Raw genomic sequence first — 24287 nt, 5'->3', positions numbered from 1 at the left:
AGTCAGGGGGTGGGGTGGGTCCACAGGTACGCAGTCAGGGGGTGGGGTGGGTCTCCAGGTATGCAGTCAGTGGGTGGGGTGGGTCCACAGGTGCGCAGTCAGGGGGTGGGGTGGGTCCCTGCAGTGCACTTCTGCTTGCTTATGTGTCCTGTGTTCTTGTTTCGGGCTTTGAGCTGCAGGGTCTGTGTGGCCAGTGCTGGGCTTGCAGACAGCAGGGATGAGGCTAAGGAAGGCTGCCTGGCCTGTGCCCACCACCCCCAGCCTGCCCAGAGGCTGTGCACCCACCCAGCTGGGAAGGTCCTGTTACCTCCCTGATCTCCTTGATTTTGGAGCCTCCTTTGCCGATCAGGGACCCACACTGGCTGGCGGGCACCACCAGCCTCAGCGTCACTGGGGGCTTGCTGGTGGCAGGGCTGTTGCTCATGGAGTTGATGATGTCCTAGAAGGGGAGAGACAGGTGTGTTGGCCTCACATCAGGCCTCGTGCAGTGAGAAAGCAGGGGGAGTGCAGGGGGTGCGTCCTGGCTTCCCATGCTCAGAAGCCGACAGAGCCCCTCCCGTGCATAGCCGAGGACACAGTGGCCAAGCCGGGTCAGACGAGGGAGGACCAGGAGATGCTGCTGAGCTGGATACAGATGGAAGGCAGGATGGTCACCGCGCCGCAGTGGGGTTGGGGCAGGTCTGGCCTTGGTCGTGGAGACCTAGTGGGCAGGGGTGTGGACAGAGAGGCTGACAGAGGAGTGCAGACACTGGCTCAAGGAGAGGGGAGAATGGAGGCTGGAGACCAGCTGGGGCTGGGGCTGATAATCAGGGCCAGGTGGAGCAGGGACATGGGGGACAGGCCATGACTGGGTGTTGAGGCCACAGGGGCAGACAACGGCTCCTGGGTTCCGGCATGGGGAAAGAGATGTGTAGCTAATGTAGAAGTGAGGGGCAGGAAAGGCTGAGGTGGGGGTGGCATGGTGTTTGGCTCATGGTCCTGACACCCAGGAGATGGAGCTGGGCTTTGGGTTTAGGCTGGCAACTCGTGGGGAAGAGGGCTTCCATCAGCTGTGTGGGGAGTGTCCCACTGTGGCCTGGAGCGCACCGCAGAGCGCAGCAGACAGCTCCACGGGGGCAGTGACAGGGCAGCTCCCCCAGAACAGCTCTCGGCTCTGGGTCCATCATGCCCAAACTATGATTCCGGACAATACAGTTTGCTCTCCACAAAAAGTGCCCTCTTCTTACAAACAAGGCTTGGGGTCAGTGTGTGCCTGGACAGACTGCTACAGGCTACCAAGAAAATGGGATGGAGGTCCCCTTTGTCTATTTTCTGTGCTGAGAGCTTGACTTTGATCCATTCTGAGTGTTCTCTCTGGTGCTGTACCTGCTGGAGCCCGGGCAGAGGCTCTGTGTGTTGAGGTGTCAGGTCGGGGACCTGAAGCACAGGCCTGGGCACTAAATGTCCACTTCCTGCCACCCGCTCTCATGGGCCATGTCTCAATACCCGCCTCTTCCAGGGAAACTCCTTCTTGAATGGACTCGCTGCGACCCGAATTCTTGTGCCTGTCTCTCTAAGTGGCATCAATTCCCCAAGGATGATTGGGTTTTAGGGGCTGGCCAGGGGGAACATTTTACTTTAACAAAGTTGTTCACTGAGAGACAACTTAAAAAAGAAAGATAATAAGATTGCTTAGGCCCAGTGGGCAGCATTTTTTTGATTGATGTGAAGAGGCCTCCAAATGAAGTTCTGATTTTAAAATACCTTAACTAAAATAGTCAGTTACGTGGCAGACGTTGACAACGAACCAGACTCTCAGGCCCTAAGCCCTCCCTCCTTGTCCTTCCACTGTCCTTGCCCAGCACTCCTCCTGTCCAGCCTTCCCTTCCAGCTCCTCCATCGACTCCACCTCTGTCTTTTTCAGCCCTCTTAAGACTCCCAAATGCCAGTTGCCTGGAAAAGCCCAACCCTCCGTGAGCCAGGTGTATAAGCAAATCCAGAACTGAAACCTTGGATTGAAGCTGAATTCAGAGCTACACTTATGGAGTCCCTACCCAGACAAGACCTGCAATGACCAACAGAAGAATTCAGAATGCTTTTGGGTGCACATGATCCAGAATTACCTGACCTCTGTCAATAAATAAACCCAAGGATCAAAAAAGGTCCCACAGCCAAGTCCTAAATGCCACCCTAAAACGTCTCCAGTAGGAACTGATTAGGACAGTCACAAACACAGCCGTGAAACATCTACAGCAGGAACTGATTAGGACAGTCACAGACACAGCCCTAAAACATCTACAGTAGGAACTGATTAGGACAGTCACAGACACAGCCGTGAAACATCTACAGCAGGAACTGATTAGGACAGTCACAGACACAGCCCTAAAACATCTACAGCAGGAACTGATTAGGACAGTCACAGACACAGCCGTGAAACATCTCCGGTAGGAATTGATTAGGACAGTCACAGACACAGCCGTGAAACATCTACAGCAGGAACTGATTAGGACAGTCACAGACACAGCCCTAAAACATCTACAGCAGGAACTGATTAGGACAGTCACAGACACAGCCCTAAAACATCTACAGTAGGAATTGATTAGGACAGTCACAGACACAGCCCTAAAACATCTACAGTAGGAATTGATTAGGACAGTCACAGACACAGCCCTAAAACATCTACAGTAGGAATTGATTAGGACAGTCATAGACACAGCCGTGAAACATCTACAGCAGGAACTGATTAGGACAGTCACAGACACAGCCCTAAAACATCTACAGTAGGAATTGATTAGGACAGTCACAGACACAGCCGTGAAACATCTACAGTAGGAATTGATTAGGACAGTCATAGACACAGCCGTGAAACATCTACAGCAGGAACTGATTAGGACAGTCACAGACACAGCCCTAAAACATCTACAGCAGGAATTGATTAGGACAGTCACAGACACAGCCCTAAAACATCTACAGTAGGAATTGATTAGGACAGTCACAGACACAGCCGTGAAACATCTACAGCAGGAACTGATTAGGACAGTCACAGACACAGCCCTAAAACATCTACAGTAGGAATTGATTAGGACAGTCACAGACACAGCCCTAAAACATCTACAGTAGGAATTGATTAGGACAGTCACAGACACAGCCCTAAAACATCTACAGCAGGAATTGATTAGGACAGTCACAGACACAGCCCTAAAACATCTACAGTAGGAACTGATTAGGACAGTCACAGACACAGCCGTGAAACATCTCCGGTAGGAATTGATTAGGACAGTCACAGACACAGCCCTAAAACATCTACAGTAGGAATTGATTAGGACAGTCACAGACACAGCCGTGAAACATCTACAGCAGGAACTGATTAGGACAGTCACAGACACAGCCCTAAAACATCTACAGTAGGAATTGATTAGGACAGTCACAGACACAGCCGTGAAACATCTACAGCAGGAACTGATTAGGACAGTCACAGACACAGCCCTAAAACATCTACAGTAGGAATTGATTAGGACAGTCATAGACACAGCCGTGAAACATCTACAGCAGGAACTGATTAGGACAGTCACAGACACAGCCGTGAAACATCTACAGTAGGAATTGATTAGGACAGTCACAGACACAGCCGTGAAACATCTACAGTAGGAATTGATTAGGACAGTCATAGACACAGCCGTGAAACATCTACAGCAGGAACTGATTAGGACAGTCACAGACACAGCCCTAAAACATCTACAGTAGGAATTGATTAGGACAGTCACAGACACAGCCCTAAAACATCTACAGTAGGAACTGATTAGGACAGTCACAGACACAGCCCTAAAACATCTACAGCAGGAATTGATTAGGACAGTCACAGACACAGCCGTGAAACATCTACAGTAGGAATTGATTAGGACAGTCACAGACACAGCCCTAAAACATCTACAGTAGGAATTGATTAGGACAGTCACAGACACAGCCGTGAAACATCTACAGCAGGAACTGATTAGGACAGTCACAGACACAGCCCTAAAACATCTACAGCAGGAATTGATTAGGACAGTCACAGACACAGCCCTAAAACATCTACAGTAGGAATTGATTAGGACAGTCACAGACACAGCCCTAAAACATCTACAGTAGGAACTGATTAGGACAGTCACAGACACAGCCCTAAAACATCTACAGTAGGAATTGATTAGGACAGTCATAGACACAGCCCTAAAACATCTACAGTAGGAACTGATTAGGACAGTCACAGACACAGCCGTGAAACATCTACAGCAGGAACTGATTAGGACAGTCACAGACACAGCCGTGAAACATCTACAGTAGGAATTGATTAGGACAGTCACAGACACAGCCGTGAAACATCTACAGCAGGAACTGATTAGGACAGTCACAGACACAGCCGTGAAACATCTACAGCAGGAACTGATTAGGACAGTCACAGACACAGCCCTAAAACATCTACAGTAGGAATTGATTAGGACAGTCATAGACACAGCCCTAAAACATCTACAGTAGGAACTGATTAGGACAGTCACAGACACAGCCGTGAAACATCTACAGCAGGAACTGATTAGGACAGTCACAGACACAGCCGTGAAACATCTACAGTAGGAATTGATTAGGACAGTCACAGACACAGCCGTGAAACATCTACAGCAGGAACTGATTAGGACAGTCACAGACACAGCCGTGAAACATCTACAGCAGGAACTGATTAGGACAGTCATAGACACAGCCATGAAACGTCTCCGGTAGGAATTGATTAGGACAGTCACAGACACAGCCCTAAAACATCTACAGTAGGAATTGATTAGGACAGTCACAGACACAGCCCTAAAACATCTACAGTAGGAATTGATTAGGACAGTCACAGACACATCTGAATTGATGTGTTTGTGACTAAAACATCTCCAGTAGGGGGTGATTAGAATAATCACAAACACAGACGTAGATTCGGGGACAGACTAGAAAGTCCCTTCCAACAACCTTGACTGTCTCTACCCTTCAAGGTATGGAAGGCCTGGTGTAAGAGGAGCCCTTTGGTCCCATTAGGTCAATGGAGTGAAACCTCTCTTGAAAACAGAAATGGGGATGGGAATAGCCCTTCAGCTGAACAACAGCCAGCGGCAGAATACACTGAAAAAGGCCTGGAACAAAAATAAGCCAGGGTCCCTGCCGATCCGAGAGCAAGGTGCCCCTCACCAGCCCCAGCTCCCGCCAAGGACGCTTATGTAATAGGTGCCGCATTCAGAAAGGATTCTGGAGAAAACATGATTCCATCCCCAGAAAGAAAAACGGAGACAGAAAGACTCATTCCAGGCCAGTGAGAGTGCCTGAGGGAGGAAAGGGCGGCCAGCATCCTGCCTGGCCTTCACCCCTCAGGGTGACTAATGCTGGATGCAGGTGGTCTTCCTCATCCTCCTGGTGGCTATGGACAGCTCTTCCTGCATTCGACCTGCAGAAAGGTCTCCTGTCATCCTCCTCCTCAGTTTAGATAATACACACCATGGGAGTCATTTCCAATAACCCTCAGTGTTTTCTTTCCCTATTTCCCTGTCCTGAACTGTAACCCTTGGGTCCTTGACTGAAAAAGATTCATTCCTGCTCTGTGACTCCACCCCTGAAAATTTAGTAGCAGACACTTGGTTTGAAGATGGAGGCAGCTTAACTGCACATCAGAAATGTGGCTTCCTGAGCTCCTGGAGGACTCCTCTGCCCACTGGCAAGCTGTGTGGGCTCTGGGCAGCATGACCCAGATTCCGGGTAAGGGTCTTGATGCTGCACCTGATGCAGTCCCACTAACACAGGCAAAATGACTGGGGCAGGGCCTCTAAAAGCTCCAAGACGTTCCACCAAAACATGACCTGAAATTCTCCATAATCCCGTGATCCCAAATGCAAAAAAAGCCTTAAACTACAGTCCCTACCAAAGGGTTTCCCAGCCCCTATGACTCCTCCCTGGCCCAACTCCAGCCCCTGTGACACACCTGTCCTGCCAGTTCAGATACCAAACGGACAAAGATATTGATCTGCTGAAGACCTCAGGGCCACCAGCAAAATCATGACCCCTAACTTCCTGGGGGTTCTGAACCAAAACACAACCTCGCTGTCAATTCTTCCAAAGCCACTTGCTTCCTGACAGTGGCTGTCTGCGCTGCCTCCTCCACATGCTGCTAGACGGGAGAGTGAGCACATTTGGCCCTCACTGGGGAGGAAAGTGAACCTGGACAGTCATGCCCTGGGGGTCACTGAAGCCCTGACCCCCCCGTGTGACTGTGTGTACACTGAAGCCCTGACCCCCGTGTGACTGTGTGTACACTGAAGCCCTGACCCCGCCACATGACTGTGTCTACACTGAAGCCCTGACCCCCCCGTGTGACCGTGTCTACACTGAAGCCCTGACCCCCGTGTGACTGTGTGTACACTGAAGCCCTGACCCCCCCGTGTGACTGTGTCTACACTGAAGCCCTGACCCCGCCACATGACTGTGTCTACACTGAAGCCCTGACCCCCCCGTGTGACCGTGTCTACACTGAAGCCCTGACCCCCCCGTGTGACTGTGTGTACACTGAAGCCCTGACCCCGCCACGTGACTGTGTGTACACTGAAGCCCTGACCCCCCCATGTGACCGTGTCTACACTGAAGCCCTGACCCCCCCGTGTGACTGTGTGTACACTGAAGCCCTGACCCCCCCGTGTGACTGTGTCTACACTGAAGCCCTGACCCCCCCGTGTGACTGTGTGTACACTGAAGCCCTGACCCCGCCACGTGACTGTGTGTACACTGAAGCCCTGACCCCGCCACATGACTGTGTGTACACTGAAGCCCTGACCCCGCCACGTGACTGTGTGTACACTGAAGCCCTGACCCCCCCCGTGTGACTGTGTCTACACTGAAGCCCTGACCCCGCCATGTGACTATGTCTACACTGAAGCCCTGACCCCCCCGTGTGACTGTCTACACTGAAGCCCTGACCCCCCCGTGTGACTGTCTACACTGAAGCCCTGACCCCCCCGTGTGACTATGTCTACACTGAAGCCCTGACCACCCCCCGTGTGACTGTGTCTACACTGAAGCCCTGACCCCCCGTGTGACTGTGTCTACACTGAAGCCCTGACCCCGCCACATGACTGTGTGTACACTGAAGCCCTGACCCCCCTGTGTGACTGTGTCTACACTGAAGCCCTACCCCCCATGTGACTGTGTCTACACTGAAGCCCTGACCCCCCCGTGTGACTGTGTCTACACTGAAGCCCTGACCCCATGTGACTGTGTCTACACTGAAGCCCTGACCCCCCCGTGTGACCGTGTCTACACTGAAGCCCTGACCCCGCCACGTGACTGTGTGTACACTGAAGCCCTGACCCCCCCGTGTGACTGTGTCTACACTGAAGCCCTGACCCCGCCATGTGACTGTGTGTACACTGAAGCCCTGACCCCCCCGTGTGACTGTGTGTACACTGAAGCCCTGACCCCCCCGTGTGACTGTGTCTACACTGAAGCCCTGACCCCGCCACATGACTGTGTGTACACTGAAGCCCTGACCCCCCCGTGTGACTGTGTGTACACTGAAGCCCTGACCCCCCCATGTGACTGTGTCTACACTGAAGCCCTGACCCCCCTGTGTGACTGTGTGTACACTGAAGCCCTGACCCCCACCCGTGTGACTGTGTCTACACTGAAGCCCTGACCCCCCTGTGTGACTGTGTCTACACTGAAGCCCTGACCCCGCCACATGACTGTGTGTACACTGAAGCCCTGACCACCCCCCGTGTGACTATGTCTACACTGAAGCCCTGACCCCCACCCGTGTGACTGTGTCTACACTGAAGCCCTGACCCCCCATGTGACTGTGTCTACACTGAAGCCCTGACCCCGCTGTGTGACTGTGTCTACACTGAAGCCCTGACCCCCCATGTGACTGTGTCTAAACTGAAGCCCTGACCCCGCCGTGTGACCGTGTCTACACTGAAGCCCTGACCCCCCATGTGACTGTGTCTACACTGAAGTCCTGGCTCCCAGTGTGACTGTTTAGAGATGGGGCTTTACAGAGGTAATGAATGTAAAATGGGGTTATTATGGCGGACCCTAATCTCATCTGACTGGTGTCCTTATAAGAAGAGGGGATGAGGACACTGACGCATACAGAAAGACAACCCTGTGAGGACACAGGAAGAAGATGGAATCTGCAAGCCAAAGAGAGAGGCCCCTGAGGAATTGGCCCTTGTGGCACCCTGAACCGAGACTTCCAGCCTCCTGGGTGTGAGAGAACCAGTGTCTGCTGTGTAGGCCACCCAGTTGTGGTATTTTGCAATGGCAGTCCCAGGAGACCAGGACAGTGTGTGGCTAACCTGGCTCCTTCACCACATAGTCCCCTGCGGGGCATAAAGTATGTTACATGCAGGACTCTGTAGGACTGTAGGGCCTCACAGCACCACAGGGCTGTCCCTTATGCTGTGCTGAAGTGCAGGATCAGAGAAGTAAAGAGACAGGACACTGAAGAACTGGTGAAGAGCAGCTGGACTCGGGGGGCCACGCAACCTATGAGTGAAGATCGGGTGGGCCTCAAATGCCCAGATGCATCTGTATTTATTAGGTACAAGCAAGGAGAAGGGTCGTGAGTGAGGTCATCATCTATAGGCTTAGTGATAGGGCTACATAATCACGTGAGTCACAAGCGAGGGGGCCACCCCATTATGTCACCTGGGCAGAAAGGTGGGTCGTGTGCAGTAGGGGTCCATGCCATGTGCAGTAGTAGAGGGTTGTGTGCAGAAAAGGGGTCCACCCCCATTAGGTCACCGAGGCAAGGACGTGGGCTGTGTGCAACAGGTGTCCTGCACAACACTTCTTATCCGGGGGCTGGAGACTTCAAAGGGTTTCTAACAGAAGGATACTGCAAGCCACTGCAGTGGGAGCTGACAGACTTGTGCTCTTCCCTTAAGATATTTATGGGAGGATGATTTGAGCTAGCACAGAGGTGAGAAAAGACTGACAGGGTGTACAGCCGCCGTGACTGGTCACACCAGAGGGTTCTTCTCCCTCGGTTACTTCCAGGATCTCAGGCCTGAGGCCGACTTTCCACAGGAGCTGGATGCAGGTACCACAACTCCTTTATCAGGAGGAGAGGCTCTTGCTCCAAGCCTGCCATACAGCGTATGCCCTTTCAGGCAGGGACGCCACCGCCTGGGTCTTTGGTTCTCGTCCTGGTCTGGCTGTTTTCCATGTACTGCTTCTGTTCGGTGACTGCTCTAGGCACCCCTCCTACTGCAGACTCCTGTATGGTTCTGTGGAAGGATTCTATAAGTCAGCACTAAACGTGTCGGTGCAGCTCCAACTACAATACCTATATGTTCATATAGAAAGATTATACGGAACTAAGTATGCTAGATGTAAGTATTAAGTATGATTATATAAGCTAGATAGAGCAAGCAGTAAGTCACACTTCAGGCACTAATTCTTTAAACTAATATATGATTATATATAAAGGAAACAGCTGAGTAGTAACACTATAAACTAAGATATTCCTCAGGCATTAGTTGTGCTGGGGTCTGGACAGTTCTTCTTCCTCGGTGCCCAGGGAGGGGTGTCACCCACAGACTCATCACTCTTGCCAGCGCTTGTCAACTAGCCACGGGCCCATGTGGTGGATGCTCTGGAAATGGGCTTTTAGCTCTCCTGGAAGCCCACCCTCCATGGGCCGGGGCTGAGGAGTTCTTAGGCACACCTCTTCCTAGAGAGCTGGCAACCGCAGGGGCAAGGCTGCTGCGGATGTTGGAGGAGATGCTCTGGGGGATGGTTGTGCCCACCAGTGCTTTAGCCACAGTTCAACTCCAGCTAAAAGGCTAGATCTCTGGAGGCAAGCAAAGAGGCCACTGTAAGATTTCGATGCTTTGCCCCTGATTTTGAAAAGGAAGGATGGAGAAATTCTGAAAGTCCTGGTTGTACCCTTTACTCAGTCTTCTTTGGTGCTCTCAAGATGGCTGGCTGTGGTACCACATGACTTCAGATGTGTATGAGCTAAGTCAGTCCATGAAACTGCTCACCATGCTGTAGAGAAGCTGATTAATATCTCCAGTCAACACTGGTGTGAGACTCACAGACTGTTGAGGTTATCTGAAGGCCAGGTGTCTGTCAACAGCACAAACCTGACATGGTGTGAAGGCCAGGCATGGCTCCAGAGCGAAGCCACAAGGGCCCTCTGAATGCCCTCAGGTGGATTTTAACCAGCGTCCACCCTGGGACTGGAAATGCCTTAGCCATTGCGTATCTGTTTTCAGGATGGGTTGAAGCATTTCCTTGTTTAAAAGCTGCAGTCCTATTACTAAAAAATTCCTTGATTTTGTATTTCCAAGCTGAAGCACACCAACTTTTACATTAAGTGATTGAGGACCACATTTTACAAAAACCATGATAACAGAGCTCTGTAAGTGGTTACCCCTTACTCAGTAACAACACTATGCTGACCACCCACAAGCTTCTGGAAAAACTGAAGGACCAACAGATCAAAGCCTTCGGAACCCCTTGAGCTTGCTCGGCCACAGAGTCTGCTCCCTTGGAGACACCTCAGCTGTCCCTCCATGAACTGGTGACTGGGGCTCGTGCCTCTGGGACTCCTGATGCTAGACTATGTCCTGCTGCAGGCAGGGATGGCGAATGACTGCGAGGGACTCCTCACGGCCTGCCTATCACCAGTGGGTCACAGCTGCTTCCCACGACATCTTCCCAAACACCCTGCTCAGGACCTGCAACCAGGAGATGACTATTGGAAGAGACATCAGAGAAGTCTCTTTCTCTTACCTCCTTGAAAGGGGCCTCACCAGGTATCGCTAACAAATCCAGCAGTGAGACTCCAGGAGTCAGTCCTTGGTTTCACATTTCACAGCCAAAGCGGTGACCGAAAATTCCACACAATGAGCAAACTACTCCAACAGGGGACCCCAAACTGAGGTTTCTCTGAGACCTTCCAGAGGCAGTCATTCTTCAGAGACAGTGGCTGACCTGAGACCTTCCTGCAAGCCGATGACCTTGGGTAAGGGACAGTTTCGCTAAGATGTCCTAACAAGACCTCCGTCGGATTCGTTTCGCTTTGCATCTGCTTACAGATAATCTTTCTCCCTCTCATTCTCCACGGACCCCTGGTTGTCATCCACCTCTGGTGATGGTCCCTTTTCTATTTTCTTTTCACTTTATGGTAATTGTTACGTTAGCACACATTCATTCTAATGCCACTTAGATTATCCCAAACAGTAACCACTGCCCTCACTCTCACTGACGACTGGACACATCGCCCACCCCTGGGGACCCAGGGATAAGAATCTCTAGATATGCCGGTTTCATCGAATGGGACCCTAGGGAATCACAGCTGATGGTCTTTCTGCTTGCGTCTACACAGACAACTAACTAAACAAATCACTTGTGACTTTACTAGTGTCCCTTTCTCCTAGAGAAACAACCAGTTAGGAAAGTCTACTGCTCAGTCCCAGGTCATTCTAAACTGAAATCAGCAACCTGCAAGGAGCAGCGTGAAACCCCAGCCACGTGGAAGAAACGAATACAGATCCCAGCGGCCGCTGTCGCGCACAAGCCGCGGTTCCAACCTCTCCAGCTGAGTGACGGCCCGTCCCCAGGTCCCCTATGCCCCCACCAGACACTGCTTCCTTAGGAACAGTTACCAGGCCCTGATGGCCTCAGACGAATGCCTCAGATACTCAGGAAGAGCTTCGGAGACTTCTCTGTATCCAAAGACCCTAATTCTATCAATCTCCATGGCTGGAAATTCTGACTCAAATTTGAGTTCGAACACGAGACCACCCGTGATTATTTGTGTACTCTGTGGAAGGGACGACTGAGCGTTCCCCACAGTGGGCATTGCACGGGCAGAAACTACAGTCAGAAACCCAGTGCCAACTCTGGCAGAAGGTACTCAGGACACCACCTGCCCTGGGGGTGGTGGGGGGCGTGTTGGCACGAGCGGTCGTGGGTGACTGCGTTTCTCCAGGTTCCTCGTTCGGCTGGCCCTGGGTGGAGGGCATGTTGGCACGAGTAGTCGTGGGTGACTGCGTTTCTCCAGGTTTCTCGTTCCGCCGGCCCTGGGTGGGGGGTGTGTTGGCATGAGCGGTCGTGGGCGACTGCATTTCTCCAGGCTTCTTGTTGGCCAGCCACACTGGTGTTTGTGCCACTGCACGTTTCTTGCAGAGTGAAGTCCCAGGAGCCGGCTGCCCAGCACCCCAAGGAGCTGCTACGAGGCTCTCTGAGGCTGGCACTCATGGCCATAGGCTGTGTCCTCTTGCCTAGGGCTGGGTAATGGCGCCCTTGGTTTTACCACCATCTGGGGACCAGGTTGTTCTTGTTTCTGTTATGGTGTATGGTGCTGCCTGCCACATTCCATCAGTCTGCCATCAGACGATGGCCAGGATGACTCAGCAGCAGAAAGATCCAGAGGACCCCACAGGGCAGCTGACCAAGGGGGTAACTGAACCATCCTTGAGGGGCATGACCTGGCTCTCTGGTGTTTCCTGAACTGGCTATCCACTCGTAAACAAGAGTAGCTAAAAGGGGAAACTAAGAAACAACCTACAGACAGTGGCCTGGCCACCTATGACAGGGGACACCGGCCCCAACGTCTGCAGTGTCCAGCCCTGTGGCCAGGCCACAGCCTTTGCTGCACTCAGCCCTGAACAATTAGCTTCCCTTATGTGTACCCCAGTTCCAACTCAGGACCCACTGGAAAGGCCCCACACATTCCTCCACCAGCCACACGGGATGCCCCGCTTCTACCCCCACTACCTCCCTGGGTTGCAGCTCTGCTCTCCCAGTCTGAAGCTCCCCCTCCTCGCCTGCCTTCGAGTCTCTGCCAAGCATGGAAGATGGCACCGAATCATAAACAACCTCTGAGCATTCGCCTTCTTGGAGGGGTCTTTATTTCCACAAAGTGCCCCTCATTACTTAATGGTAACCCCTCAAAGACACTAAATGCATCTCTAACTAACTTCCAGCAATTTCAAGAAAACTAGAAACACATAAAAACATTAAAATAACTCAATGGCAGAATACATAGAAGCACTGCACAAGTGCGCGCACACACACACACACACGCACACACTCTAATACCACCAGCACGAATGGCCTCCACCTTCCCTGTCCACGTCTAAGCCAGGCTACATCGGCTCTCCCAGGGGAGCCTGGTGGCATGGTGGTGTGTGGCTGTGGACCATGGTTGTACCAGCCAGGGCTTTGTCGAACACCATGTGGCAGAGCCAGCTGGGGGCTGGGATGCTGGTGTGGCCCGAGGGCCGGCCGCAGCTGTGTGCTCCAGGGAAGGGTGGGGTGTTGTAAGGCTGTGCTCATTGCCCCAGGGCAGGGTCTGAGGAAGCTGAGGGAGGTGGACTCAAGGCGCAGGAGCTGGGAGTAGCTGGCTTCAGGACGGAGGGACACTGGGCCCTGACCAGATGAACCAGAGCTGGGGAGAGGCCCTGGGAGGCAAAGGACGTGACTGTAGTTACGGGGCCACCTGGGTGATCCCCTAGTCCAAGTACAGGGAATAGGGACTCAGGGAGCTGGCTGAGACTAGGCCGGACTCTGCCGGGCTGGTGGAGGTTTCTGGGGGTGCAGGTTACCTCCTCAAACTTGTATGCAATCATGGCAAAGGCCTTGAAGATGGCGTCTGTAGGGCCTGTGATGGTCACGATCCTCTCTGGGCAGTTTCCCTCTGAGATGTTGATCCTGGCACCACTCTAGGGCGAAAGCAGAGAAACCCCAGCAACTGATTAAAGCCCTTTGGCCAGGGCCTGGGGCCACAAGTCTGATGACAACTGATACAAACACATGCCTTTATCCCCTAGCTGGCAAACCACTACTGAACAGTGAACCCTTCTCAACAATCTCCTCCACAATGAAACTTTAATAAGCAAAACAATCCAAGGGATCCCTTCCCTCAGGGAAGTACAGGTGGCCTGAGTAGGGGGAAAGAGGCCCTGCACTGGCAGGGGCAGAGCCTGGGGACCCTCCCACCCACCCACAGCGGCTGCAAACAGATGGGGACCCACCACACTCACCTCCTCACGCATCTTCTTCACGGTTTCTCCTTTCTGGAATAAACATTTAGACAATAAGGAAAAGGTGTCCCTTGTAGCTCCGCTGAGGGCATGCACGGGCTCGAGGCACATGGGGCAGCCTCTGCCCCTCTGGCTCTGAGGATGGCACGGCCCAGGGTAGGTGGGTAGCGGCCTGCCCCATGTGCCCACACAGCCGAGCCTCCTCCTCGGAGACCAGGCTCCATGCCCACCACGCCCTAGAGGGCATTTGGATGGGAAACTGAGGCACAGGAAGGCAAGTGCACCCACCCAAGGGCACATGGCTGGGAAGGGTGGGGTGGGCCCAACCTGGCTCCCACAGCAGCTAACTCATGGCACAGGGCAGTGTGCATGCCCTCAGGTGCCCCGCATGGCCGGCTGCACTCTGGCTCGCTACCCTCCCCTCCAGGGGTGGTGGCTCTCAGAGACGTGCTCACTCTGGCACTCATGAGGAAGCTGGGACGATGAGCTATGAGGGGCACACCCATGGTGGGATAGAGGGAAGGACATAGGTCCCTGGAGCTGGTAAAAATGTGATGAAGACAGGGAGGCCCTCACTGCTCAGCCTCAGGATGCAGCTTCCACACTGGGCCGGCCCTGATCTGGAAGGGAAGTGTCAAGCTGCTACCTCTGCACTCCTGGAGACCACCCAGATGACATGGCCAGCTGAAGAAGGTGTGGGAAATCCTTCTTTGTGGGGTCTTCAACCAGGAAAGAAGGACCAGCCACCAAGGTCATGGGCAGGGGCAGCCAGGCAACCAGGCCCTTCCGCTCGGCCGCACAGAGCCAGGGACAAGCTCCGCTGTCACGTGGCATAAAGGCAGCACCCCTGGGGTCCTGACTTCATGGAACACACCACCCACCTACCAGGAAAGGTGCACCTACTGGGTGTCACCTAGCACCCAGGGTGGCTGCTGTCCTCACCATCCCCTTACAGAGACCCCCAAGAGAGGCAGAGATTCAATCAATAATTACCTTCCCGATGATGCTTCCAACTTCCTGCAGGAAAAGAATCACAGAAAGACGGTGTCATAGAGCAGGAGGAGAAAAGCAGGGGAGGCAGAGACTGCCGAAACCAGGCTACCTTCCTGGTGTGAGTGAAGACGGACCTTCCTTCCCAGTGTGAGTGAAGAGGGGACCCTCCCGCTGTGAGTGAAGAGGGACCTTCCTTCCAGGTGTGAGTGAAGAGGGGACCCTCCCGGTGTGAGTGAGGAGGAGACCCTCCCGGTGTGAGTGAAGAGGAGACCCTCCCGGTGTGAGTGAGGAGGAGACCCTCCCGCTGTGAGTGAGGAGGAGACCCTCCCGGTGTGAGTGAAGAGGAGACCCTCCCGGTGTGAGTGAAGAGGAGACCCTCCCGGTGTGAGTGAGGAGGAGACCCTCCCGCTGTGAGTGAGGAGGAGACCCTCCTGGTGTGAGTGAAGAGGAGACCCTCCCGGTGTGAGTGAGGAGGAGACCCTCCCGGTGTGAGTGAAGAGGAGACCCTCCCGGTGTGAGTGAGGAGGAGACCCTCCTGGTGTGAGTGAGGAGGAGACCCTCCCGGTGTGAGTGAGGAGGAGACCCTCCTGGTGTGAGTGAAGAGGAGACCCTCCCGGTGTGAGTGAGGAGGAGACCCTCCCGCTGTGAGTGAGGAGGAGACCCTCCCAGTGTAAGTGAAGAGGAGACCCTCCCGCTGTGAGTGAGGAGGAGACCCTCCCGGTGTGAGTGAGGAGGAGACCCTCCCGGTGTGAGTGAGGAGGAGACCCTCCCGGTGTGAGTGAAGAGGAGACCCTCCCGGTGTGAGTGAAGAGGGGACCCTCCCAGTGTGAGTGAGGAGGAGACCCTCCCGGTGTGAGTGAAGAGGGACCTTCCTTCCAGGTGTGAGTGAAGAGGGACCTTCCTTCCAGGTGTGAGTGAAGAGGGACCTTCCTTCCAGGTGTGAGTGAGGAGGAGACCCTCCCGGTGTGAGTGAGGAGGAGACCCTCCCTGTGTGAGTGAGGAGGGGACCCTCCCGGTGTGAGTGAGGAGGGGACCCTCCTGGTGTGAGTGAAGAGGGACCTTCCTTCCAGGTGTGAGTGAAGAGGGGACCCTCCCGGTGTGAGTGAGGAGGAGACCCTCCCAGTGTGAGTGAAGAGGGACCCTCCCGGTGTGAGTGAAGAGGGGAGAATTCAGAATCCGCCAGGGAGTTACACACAAGCTCGGCTGCCTATAAGAGGCCCTGAGCCGGGGCTTCCTTGGTGCCCACCTGATCAGGCCAGAGCTGGGCTGCCTCTGACTAGGTGCCCTGTGGGAGGGTACTTGACTGCCCCTGATAAATACCTCAGGAGCATCACCTACACACTTCAGGCCTCCAGGAAACCCTGGAAGAAATGCATGAAAAATACAGTCTCCTTCAACTGTGTGACTTAGAGAAAATAGCTCTGCTCCCTGGCTCCTATTTAGAAGGCAGCCCGTTAAAACGAATGCTGGAAGATGCTGCCCCAGTTCTGACAGTGAGCCTGAGGCAGCTTCGGGACACACATTTCCTGCTGGACTGAGTGGCCCAGTGTCTCCCTGTTTGGCAGTGAGACACAGCTGACAGGCAGGTGCTACTGTGGCCTGTCACCTGAAGCAGGGGCAGTGATGATGATGTCAGTGAGGCCGTGAGGATGGTGTGTGTGCAGAGGGGTCCGTGGAGGCAGAGGCCACCGGACACAAGGAGGGGACCCCATCATCAGGGCACCGCCCCCACAGAGGGCATCTGGGTGGTGTGGCTGCCACGCTGGCCTGAGGGGAGCCCCGTCTGCCACACGGCCTTGCTCCTGACACTCCCAGTTGGGGGAGAGGCAGGTCCTTCCATCTCCACTGCAGAAATGAATGCTCTGGGTGTGGGCACCACCACCTTCCCCCAGGGAGGAGGCTGTGTCTTCTGGAAATCTAGGATGTGGAAGTGCTGCGGGTGCTAAAGCCCAGAGCCTCTGCCATCCTCCTCCCGGCAGAAGGCCACACACAGGTGCTGGCAGTTGGTTTTGTCATGGTACACACCTGAGGCAGGAAGAGCTGGACGAACCCTGTGCTGTGGGGCTGGAACTGGGGCTCCCCATAGGGAGCTGAACGTGGAAGGAAGTGCTCTGCAGATGCACAGCCCAGGAGCACAGTGCACCCTGGCTTCCAGAACATGCCACCACACATAGGAGCCACTGGGGAAATGGCGGTTTCCAGGACTAGGATGGGGAGGACAAGATCAGCAGAGAGGGGGATGGGGCTGCAGGAATAGCGATACATTGGGCCTTGGGGCCAGCGAGGGGCAGCAAGGGCATCAGAGCAAATCACATGGTCACGGAAGGAAGAGCCGGGGAGGAACACAGCAACCCGAGTCCCAGAGGATAGAAACACAGGCCCTGGAAGGCTGAGGACAGGTGGGACATCGACACAGCTTCAAGGACCAAGTCCATGACTTCCTATCATGGCAGGAGAGGAGCACCTCGGAGTGGCCGATGGGTACAGCCGGGGGCAGAGCTGCTGCTGTGTTCCTGCCAATGGCCAGGAGACCCGGACCAAGGCATGGGCACTCCCCACGTGCTGCGCCGCACATGTGCTGCGCTACATACATGCTGCCAAAACTGCCAACTGCACGAAGCTGGGATCTACTCCAGGAGGCAGGGACTCAAGACAGTGGGCCAGGAGATACTCTGTGGCCATTATCAAGGGAGGCCAGTGGTGGGACACTCCGGTGCATACCCTAACACCGATGGCTGCGTGTGGTCAGGGGAGGCTGGTGGTGGGAACGCATCCCGCGGGTGCCCCAACAGAGGGAACGCATCCTGCAGGTGCCCTGACGGTGGGAACGCATCCCGTGGGTACCCTGATGGTGGGAACACATCCCGCGGGTGCCCTGACACTGACGGCTGCATGTGGTTGTGCTGGAGAAGGTCCTTGATTAAGGGAAACATGCAGAAGGCAGCAGGGTGGCACTGAGTCTCAAAGGGCCTGTACCTGTAACTGCTTTGTAAGTTTGAGATTGCTTAAAACAAAATTGAAAAATCATGCAAAGACCCAGGCAGTGGGTCTCCCATTGTGTCTGCCGTGGTCACGTTTCCTACAGTGCCAACGGCCACTCCTCTTACCTTTCCATGCATCAGCAGGCGGATGGTCAGGGTCACGTTCAGGCCACCTTCTGAGACCTTGGACTCCATCCTTCTGCCAAAATGTGGCTGGGGGTGGTGGCTTAAGGTGCTCAGGGTGCTGTGAGGAAGGACAGACGGGGCCCAGAAGGCGTCACCTGGAGAGAAAAGACACAGCTGCTGCTGAGAGAAGAGTCTCACAGCCCATGCACATCCAGGGTGTCCTGGGCCATCACCACTCTGGCCTCCCAGGTGGCAGAGAGATGGGGTTGCCCACCCGCCACATGCTGACCAGGCCTTGCCTGCTGGCACAAGGTATGCAGGAGTCCAGGGCAGGGCCTTGGGCTTCTGGGTCTGGGCACAGCCCCACAGCTGCCTTGCTCCTGACGCTGAGCAGGCCACCCCGTCCCCTGGCCAACATCAGCATCTGCCCAGGGTCACAGGAGCACCTCTCTCAGCAGCTAGAGAGTGGCCGGCCGGAGCCACCTCTGTGAGGCCCAGCACCCTGCAGCTCTGCCCCCTGCTTGTGGCTGGGTGTCCCTGGCAGGTCTCAGCAAGTGCCTTCCACCCACACAGTGCTGTCTGCGGCTGTCGTGCCCCTGCTGCACACCGTCATTCAACAAGCACTGGGCCCACTGGGCAAAGTAAGGCCCCAATCTATGATTTACTGGCAAAGAATGATGATGGTGAAAGTGACGGACTCGTGGGACAGTCAGGGCAACTTTGTGCGGAGCTGTGGAAACCCTGCTCCGAGGTACTGGACTCTGCTGAGTCCCTCACTGAAGGGCAACACCTCACCGAGGGGGCTGCCTCTCAAAATCCGTCTGGAACAGAGCCCTGTGAAGCCGCAGCCCCCATAACCGAGCTGCCTGGAGACTGCCCTTTATTCAGCCAGTTCACACAGAAGACGCTATGGGTTAAAAGTTGAGGCAAAGGTATTTCTTCTTTTCTCAATAAAACAGTTCTGTTAAAAACATGCGAAAAGAAAAACACAAAGATAAAGTCCAGAAGCAAAGCCCATTCCAACTGCCTGTGTGGCACGTAAGGAGAATCTTTAAAGAGTAGCCACAGGTGTCGGGGACTGCGCTTAAAAACGCATTTACAGGTAACTTCATCGACACACTCGGTGATTTCAACATTGCACATGGCAAGTACGTTACACAGCACAAAGATTCTGAAGCTCCTCCTCACGGATTAGCGCTCTAGCTTCACTGTGCAGCACGACAGCCACCAGCCACATGTGGCTTTTTAAATTTAAAACTAAAAATTCACAGCACACATTTAAAGTGCCAAACAGCTTTGTGTGGGCGGTGGCAGCTGACAGGGAGTGGGGGGGAGGCAGGGGAAGCACAGAGGGGGCGGTTTCTGGCACCACAGACAGCTCTGCTGGACAGCACAGCTCACGAAGCCTCTTCAGTGACTCATTCTAAGTAGGTCTTTCGTGAAGAAAGATCTCAGAAAGAAGAGGAGAGTATCAGTTCAAATGCATGGCGTGGCCCCCGATAAGCACCTCTGTGCTCACATGGACACCCTGAGGTAATCCCAGCTTTGCACTTTTACCTATGGGTGCTGACGGACCAGAAGGCACGGACTGGATCTTGCTGTGGCCGTTCTGGAGCTCCATGCCTCCTTTTTAATTAAAAACATCTCCTCCCTACTGGAGGGACACCAGGGCCCTGCAGCCATCTGTTATGTCAAGGTTTCCAGCCCAGGGATGGGAAAGTGGGTCAGCTCCTGCCAGGGGTGCTCGGAGCTCCAGGCTGTCAGCCTCCATCAGTCACGCAGGCCAGCGAGCTGCAGCCAGCGCCTCTTTTCATGGCAAGGGTAGCATGAGTGAGGGTCGTCCTGTGCAGCGGAGGTCACCTGGGAGTCAGTGCCTGGGGCCCCAGAAGACCCACCCTGCTCCAGCCAGCAGCTCTTAGAGCCTCAGACCACTTGGAAGGCCAGGGCGAATGAGGCGTCAGCCGCCCTCTGGCTGTCCCTGGGCACCTGCCCATCCATGCTGTCCGCTAAGTGCCCTGACCTTGCTGCCACCTCCACGGCTGCTGCTGTGCTTCCCAGTGAACACTGGCATATGCCCAGAGTCCACGGGGCACCTCAGTGGCTACTAGGAAATAAACGGCTCAAGTGGAAGCTGCAACAACCCACACTGTGACCGCAGGCATCTGGCCGTTCCTCAGGGTGGAGAGCCCACACTGTGACCACAGGCATCTGGCCGTTCCTCAGGGTGGAGAGCCCACACTGTGACCACAGGCATCTGGTTGTTCCTCAGGGTGGAGAGCCCACACTGTGACCACAGGCATCTGGCCGTTCCTCAGGGTGGAGAGCCCACACTGTGACCACAGGCATCTGGCCGTTCCCCAGGGTGGAGAGCCCACACTGTGACCACAGGCATCTGGCCGTTCCCCAGGGTGGAGAGCCCACACTGTGACCACAGGCATCTGGCCGTTCCTCAGGGTGGAGAGCCCACACTGTGACCACAGGCATCTGGTTGTTCCCCAGGGTGGAGAGCCCACACTGTGACCACAGGCATCTGGCCGTTCCTCAGGGTGGAGAGCCCACACTGTGACCACAGGCATCTGGCCGTTCCTCAGGGTGGAGAGCCCACACTGTGACCACAGGCATCTGGCCGTTCCCCAGGGTGGAGAGCCCACACTGTGACCACAGGCATCTGGCCGTTCCCCAGGGTGGAGAGCCCACACTGTGACCACAGGCATCTGGCCGTTCCCCAGGGTGGAGAGCCCACACTGTGACCACAGGCATCTGGCCGTTCCCCAGGGTGGAGAGCCCACACTGTGACCACAGGCATCTGGCCGTTCCCCAGGGTGGAGAGCCCACACTGTGACCACAGGCATCTGGCCGTTCCCCAGGGTGGAGAGCCCACACTGTGACCACAGGCATCTGGCCGTTCCTCAGGGTGGAGAGCCCACACTGTGACCACAGGCATCTGGCCGTTCCCCAGGGTGGAGAGCCCACACTGTGACCACAGGCATCTGGCCGTTCCTCAGGGTGGAGAGCCCACACTGTGACCACAGGCATCTGGCCGTTCCTCAGGGTGGAGAGCCCACACTGTGACCACAGGCATCTGGCCGTTCCCCAGGGTGGAGAGCCCACACTGTGACCACAGGCATCTGGCCGTTCCCCAGGGTGGAGAGCCCACACTGTGACCACAGGCATCTGGCCGTTCCTCAGGGTGGAGAGCCCACACTGTGACCACAGGCATCTGGTTGTTCCCCAGGGTGGAGAGCCCACACTGTGACCACAGGCATCTGGCCGTTCCTCAGGGTGGAGAGCCCACACTGTGACCACAGGCATCTGGTTGTTCCTCAGGGTGGAGAGCCCACACTGTGACCACAGGCATCTGGCCGTTCCTCAGGGTGGAGAGCCCACACTGTGACCCGCCGCACCTCCTACACTGTTCCAGAAACAGGCAGAGTTCTGGTCCATGGTCCCTCGCTCTCTCCTGTCCAGTGCTGGAGATTTAGCACATTTTAGCCCACACAATGGGAGAGGTAGAAGAGACACACAGTCATCCTAGGAGGGCCTGGCCCGCCCCCCCCGCCTCTCCCCCAGGCCCCTCCATCTGCACTGGGGCCTCCACCTGCCTCTCTTCCTGTCTGTACCCGGGACTCTCACCGGCCTCCTTCTCCTACCCCATCTGCACCTGGGACCCCAACCCACCTCCTTCCACCCTCTGCCTGCATCCAGGGCTCCCACCTACCTCCCCATTGCACTTGCCCAGGGAGTCTGTGGACCACCATCCTCACAGTCGCCTCAGAACACACTCTGCACTCCAGATCCCAGAGGCCACAGCCTATAGCTGTCGCCACAGGGATTTCAGACACCCACAGTTGACACATGTGACCAGCATGACTCCTGTCCCACCCCAATCCCATGCGCTAACAAACCCAGCAGCTGCACCCACCATTTGAGGCACAATCTGAGCTTTTCTGTCCCCTCTTCCAACCCCCACTGCCCCCAGGCCCTGCCCCACCCTCCAGCCCTGTCGTTACCAGTGCCAGGAACGCCTCCAACCAGCAACACAGAGCCCCCTCCTTCTCTGCCAGTAACACTTCCAATCAAATCACCAACAGAGCCCCCCTCTCCCCCTACCTCCCGGCTGAAGACACCTCTCCATGAGCTTCCTGTTCTCTCAGAGTTTAGCCACAGGTCCTGAGGGTAACAGCCCCCAGCGCTTCTCCTCCCCTGAGTCTCCCCCACATTGCCTGGGCCTAGAACACCCTTCTTGCCGAGCTGAGTCCTTGCTCCACTGTGGCCCCTTCTCATGGGGCCCCCTCCCCACAACTCCCTGCGCCCAGTTCCAGCTCACACAGGAGAGGGTCCTGGTACCCACAGTGGGGGCAGTCACCAAGATAAGGAGATCCAGGTGGATGGAGTGGAAGTGTCATCTCCTTCATGGCAGGACACAGGGCCCGTGCTGGAGCCCAAGTTAAACACAGCCTTGGGGTCAGCCCTGGCAGGGCCGGCCTCAGCTGCAGCCTCATCCAAGGCCCTGTGGGTCACCTGGGCCTGCTTCCCCTACCCCCAGGTGTGAACAGGAACACGGTCTGGGCACATTAAGCCAGTGAGAGATGGGACCGTGCCCCTCCCGTCCCACCAGAGATGGGACCATGCCCCTCACGTGTGCTTGCCACTCCCCTTTCTCAGGGCAGGGACGAACGCGCTGTTTCCTTGTTCTGCACAAAGACTGGAGAGAATTAACCAACAGCAGAACCTGCTGCCTTCCTAGTTCATGATGCGTATGGATTTCGATTCCCGTTTGTCCAGCTCTGCTTAGATCAGAAACCGGAAACCATGACTGCACCCTCTGATATGTCAAATGCACCCTTCCCAAAACAGGCAAATGTTCATCATCAGTCAAATGTTGTGACTGTGACTGTGTGCCCACCTGGTCTGAAGGACACCGGGGTCCTGCTAAAAGCCCTAAGATCTCTGCTAACTGAGGGCCCCCTTCCGCTCCCTGCTTCTGAGGGCAGACTCCGTTCCTCTGGAGTTGGTGTTTCCAGGTGGGTTAGCCTCCAGCTGACTTTGAATAAACCCCCTTAAATTAGATTCTGACCCTGTTGGTAATTTTAGGCTGGCACGGAGGTCTGTGGAATGCAAGCTGTGTGGACGTCCCGCCTCGGGCTGCTTCCACTGGGTGACAGGCAGGTGCATTTGAGACAACGCCTGAGGTCAAAGGGGTGCAGGGGCCCCGGGGCTGTGAGGAAGGAGGGGCTGGGCGGGGGGAGCAGGTGCTGGGAGAGAGCTCTGATGGCCCCGTGTGCAGCAGACTGACGCAGTTTATCCTTGCATGTGTAACGTGGCATCAAGGCCTTTTGAAGGTGCCACTGATCATTACAAGCTGCACTTACTTAGTCTTGCCCTTGTATACACCTGGAGCCACCCCACATAGGCTCACAGAAGCCTGCAGTCCTTGGTCCCCTGCTGTCCTTGCTCCTGCTACACCCGCTACTGTCCCCTGACAGTCGCCCACTTGCTGTCACTATAGACTCTGGGAGTTTCAGAAGTTGATACAAATGGAATCACATCCTAAGTATTCTCTTGTGTCCGGTTTATCTTACTCAGTATTTACTGAAGATGCATCCATGCTGCTGAGCATATCAACGGCTCCTTCTTGTTCAGAATTCCACACTTGCTCTTCCATTCACCCAGCCTCCCACCCAGAACCCGGCACCTGCCCCCCAGGTCTTGTCTGTCACTGCCCGTTGCTCTCCCACTGGCTCCCAGGCTTCCCTTGCAGGGAGGGTGAGTTCTCCCACCCACTTCTCGGGGCATTCTTCTGGAGGGCACTGCCTACCAGACCTGTACCTGCCACCCCATCTCCCCTGGCCCTGCTGTAGTCACCTGGGGCCCACCCTGGCATGGAGAGGGCAGAGGGCACAGTTGTCTCCTCCATTCACCTCTGAATCCCCAGTTTCTAGCATGAGTCTTGGCCCACAAGTGGGGTGCAGTATGTATGTAAGGATTAGACAGATAGACACCACGAGCACTGAGCCCAGCTCAGTTTCCAGGACCTCATGGAACGTTCTGAAATTCAGCAATTTCTGAACTCAATACTCAGAAGCATTGCAATCCTATTTCCCTTCCCCTGCACCATTCACTGCTGTGTTTGTCATTCACTCCGTCACTGAGGGTT

General features: G+C 55.1%; 1 protein-coding gene across 28 annotated transcripts in view; it reads right to left on the bottom strand.

Annotated features, from left to right (window-relative positions):
- Positions 1-24287, bottom strand: part of PCBP3 (poly(rC) binding protein 3) — a 286279-nt gene that overhangs the window by 35121 nt on the left and 226871 nt on the right. For all 28 annotated transcript variants that reach the window (XR_013530629.1, XR_013530630.1, XR_013530631.1 and 25 more), the window contains 5 exons: positions 18131-18285; positions 15024-15047; positions 14031-14063; positions 13593-13709; positions 308-439 (listed from right to left, as the gene is read on the bottom strand). Coding sequence is in view for 24 of the 28 variants with exons in the window: in XM_078358645.1 (XP_078214771.1) it covers positions 308-439; positions 13593-13709; positions 14031-14063; positions 15024-15047; positions 18131-18285 (461 nt within the window). In the remaining 4 variants the exon portion in view is untranslated. The remainder of the gene's footprint in view (positions 1-307; positions 440-13592; positions 13710-14030; positions 14064-15023; positions 15048-18130; positions 18286-24287) is intronic.

The sequence above is a fragment of the Callithrix jacchus genome, chromosome 21 (assembly GCF_049354715.1).
Source record: "Callithrix jacchus isolate 240 chromosome 21, calJac240_pri, whole genome shotgun sequence".
Lineage (NCBI taxonomy): Eukaryota > Metazoa > Chordata > Mammalia > Primates > Cebidae > Callithrix > Callithrix jacchus.
This window is presented reverse-complemented; position numbering and strand designations above follow the sequence as displayed.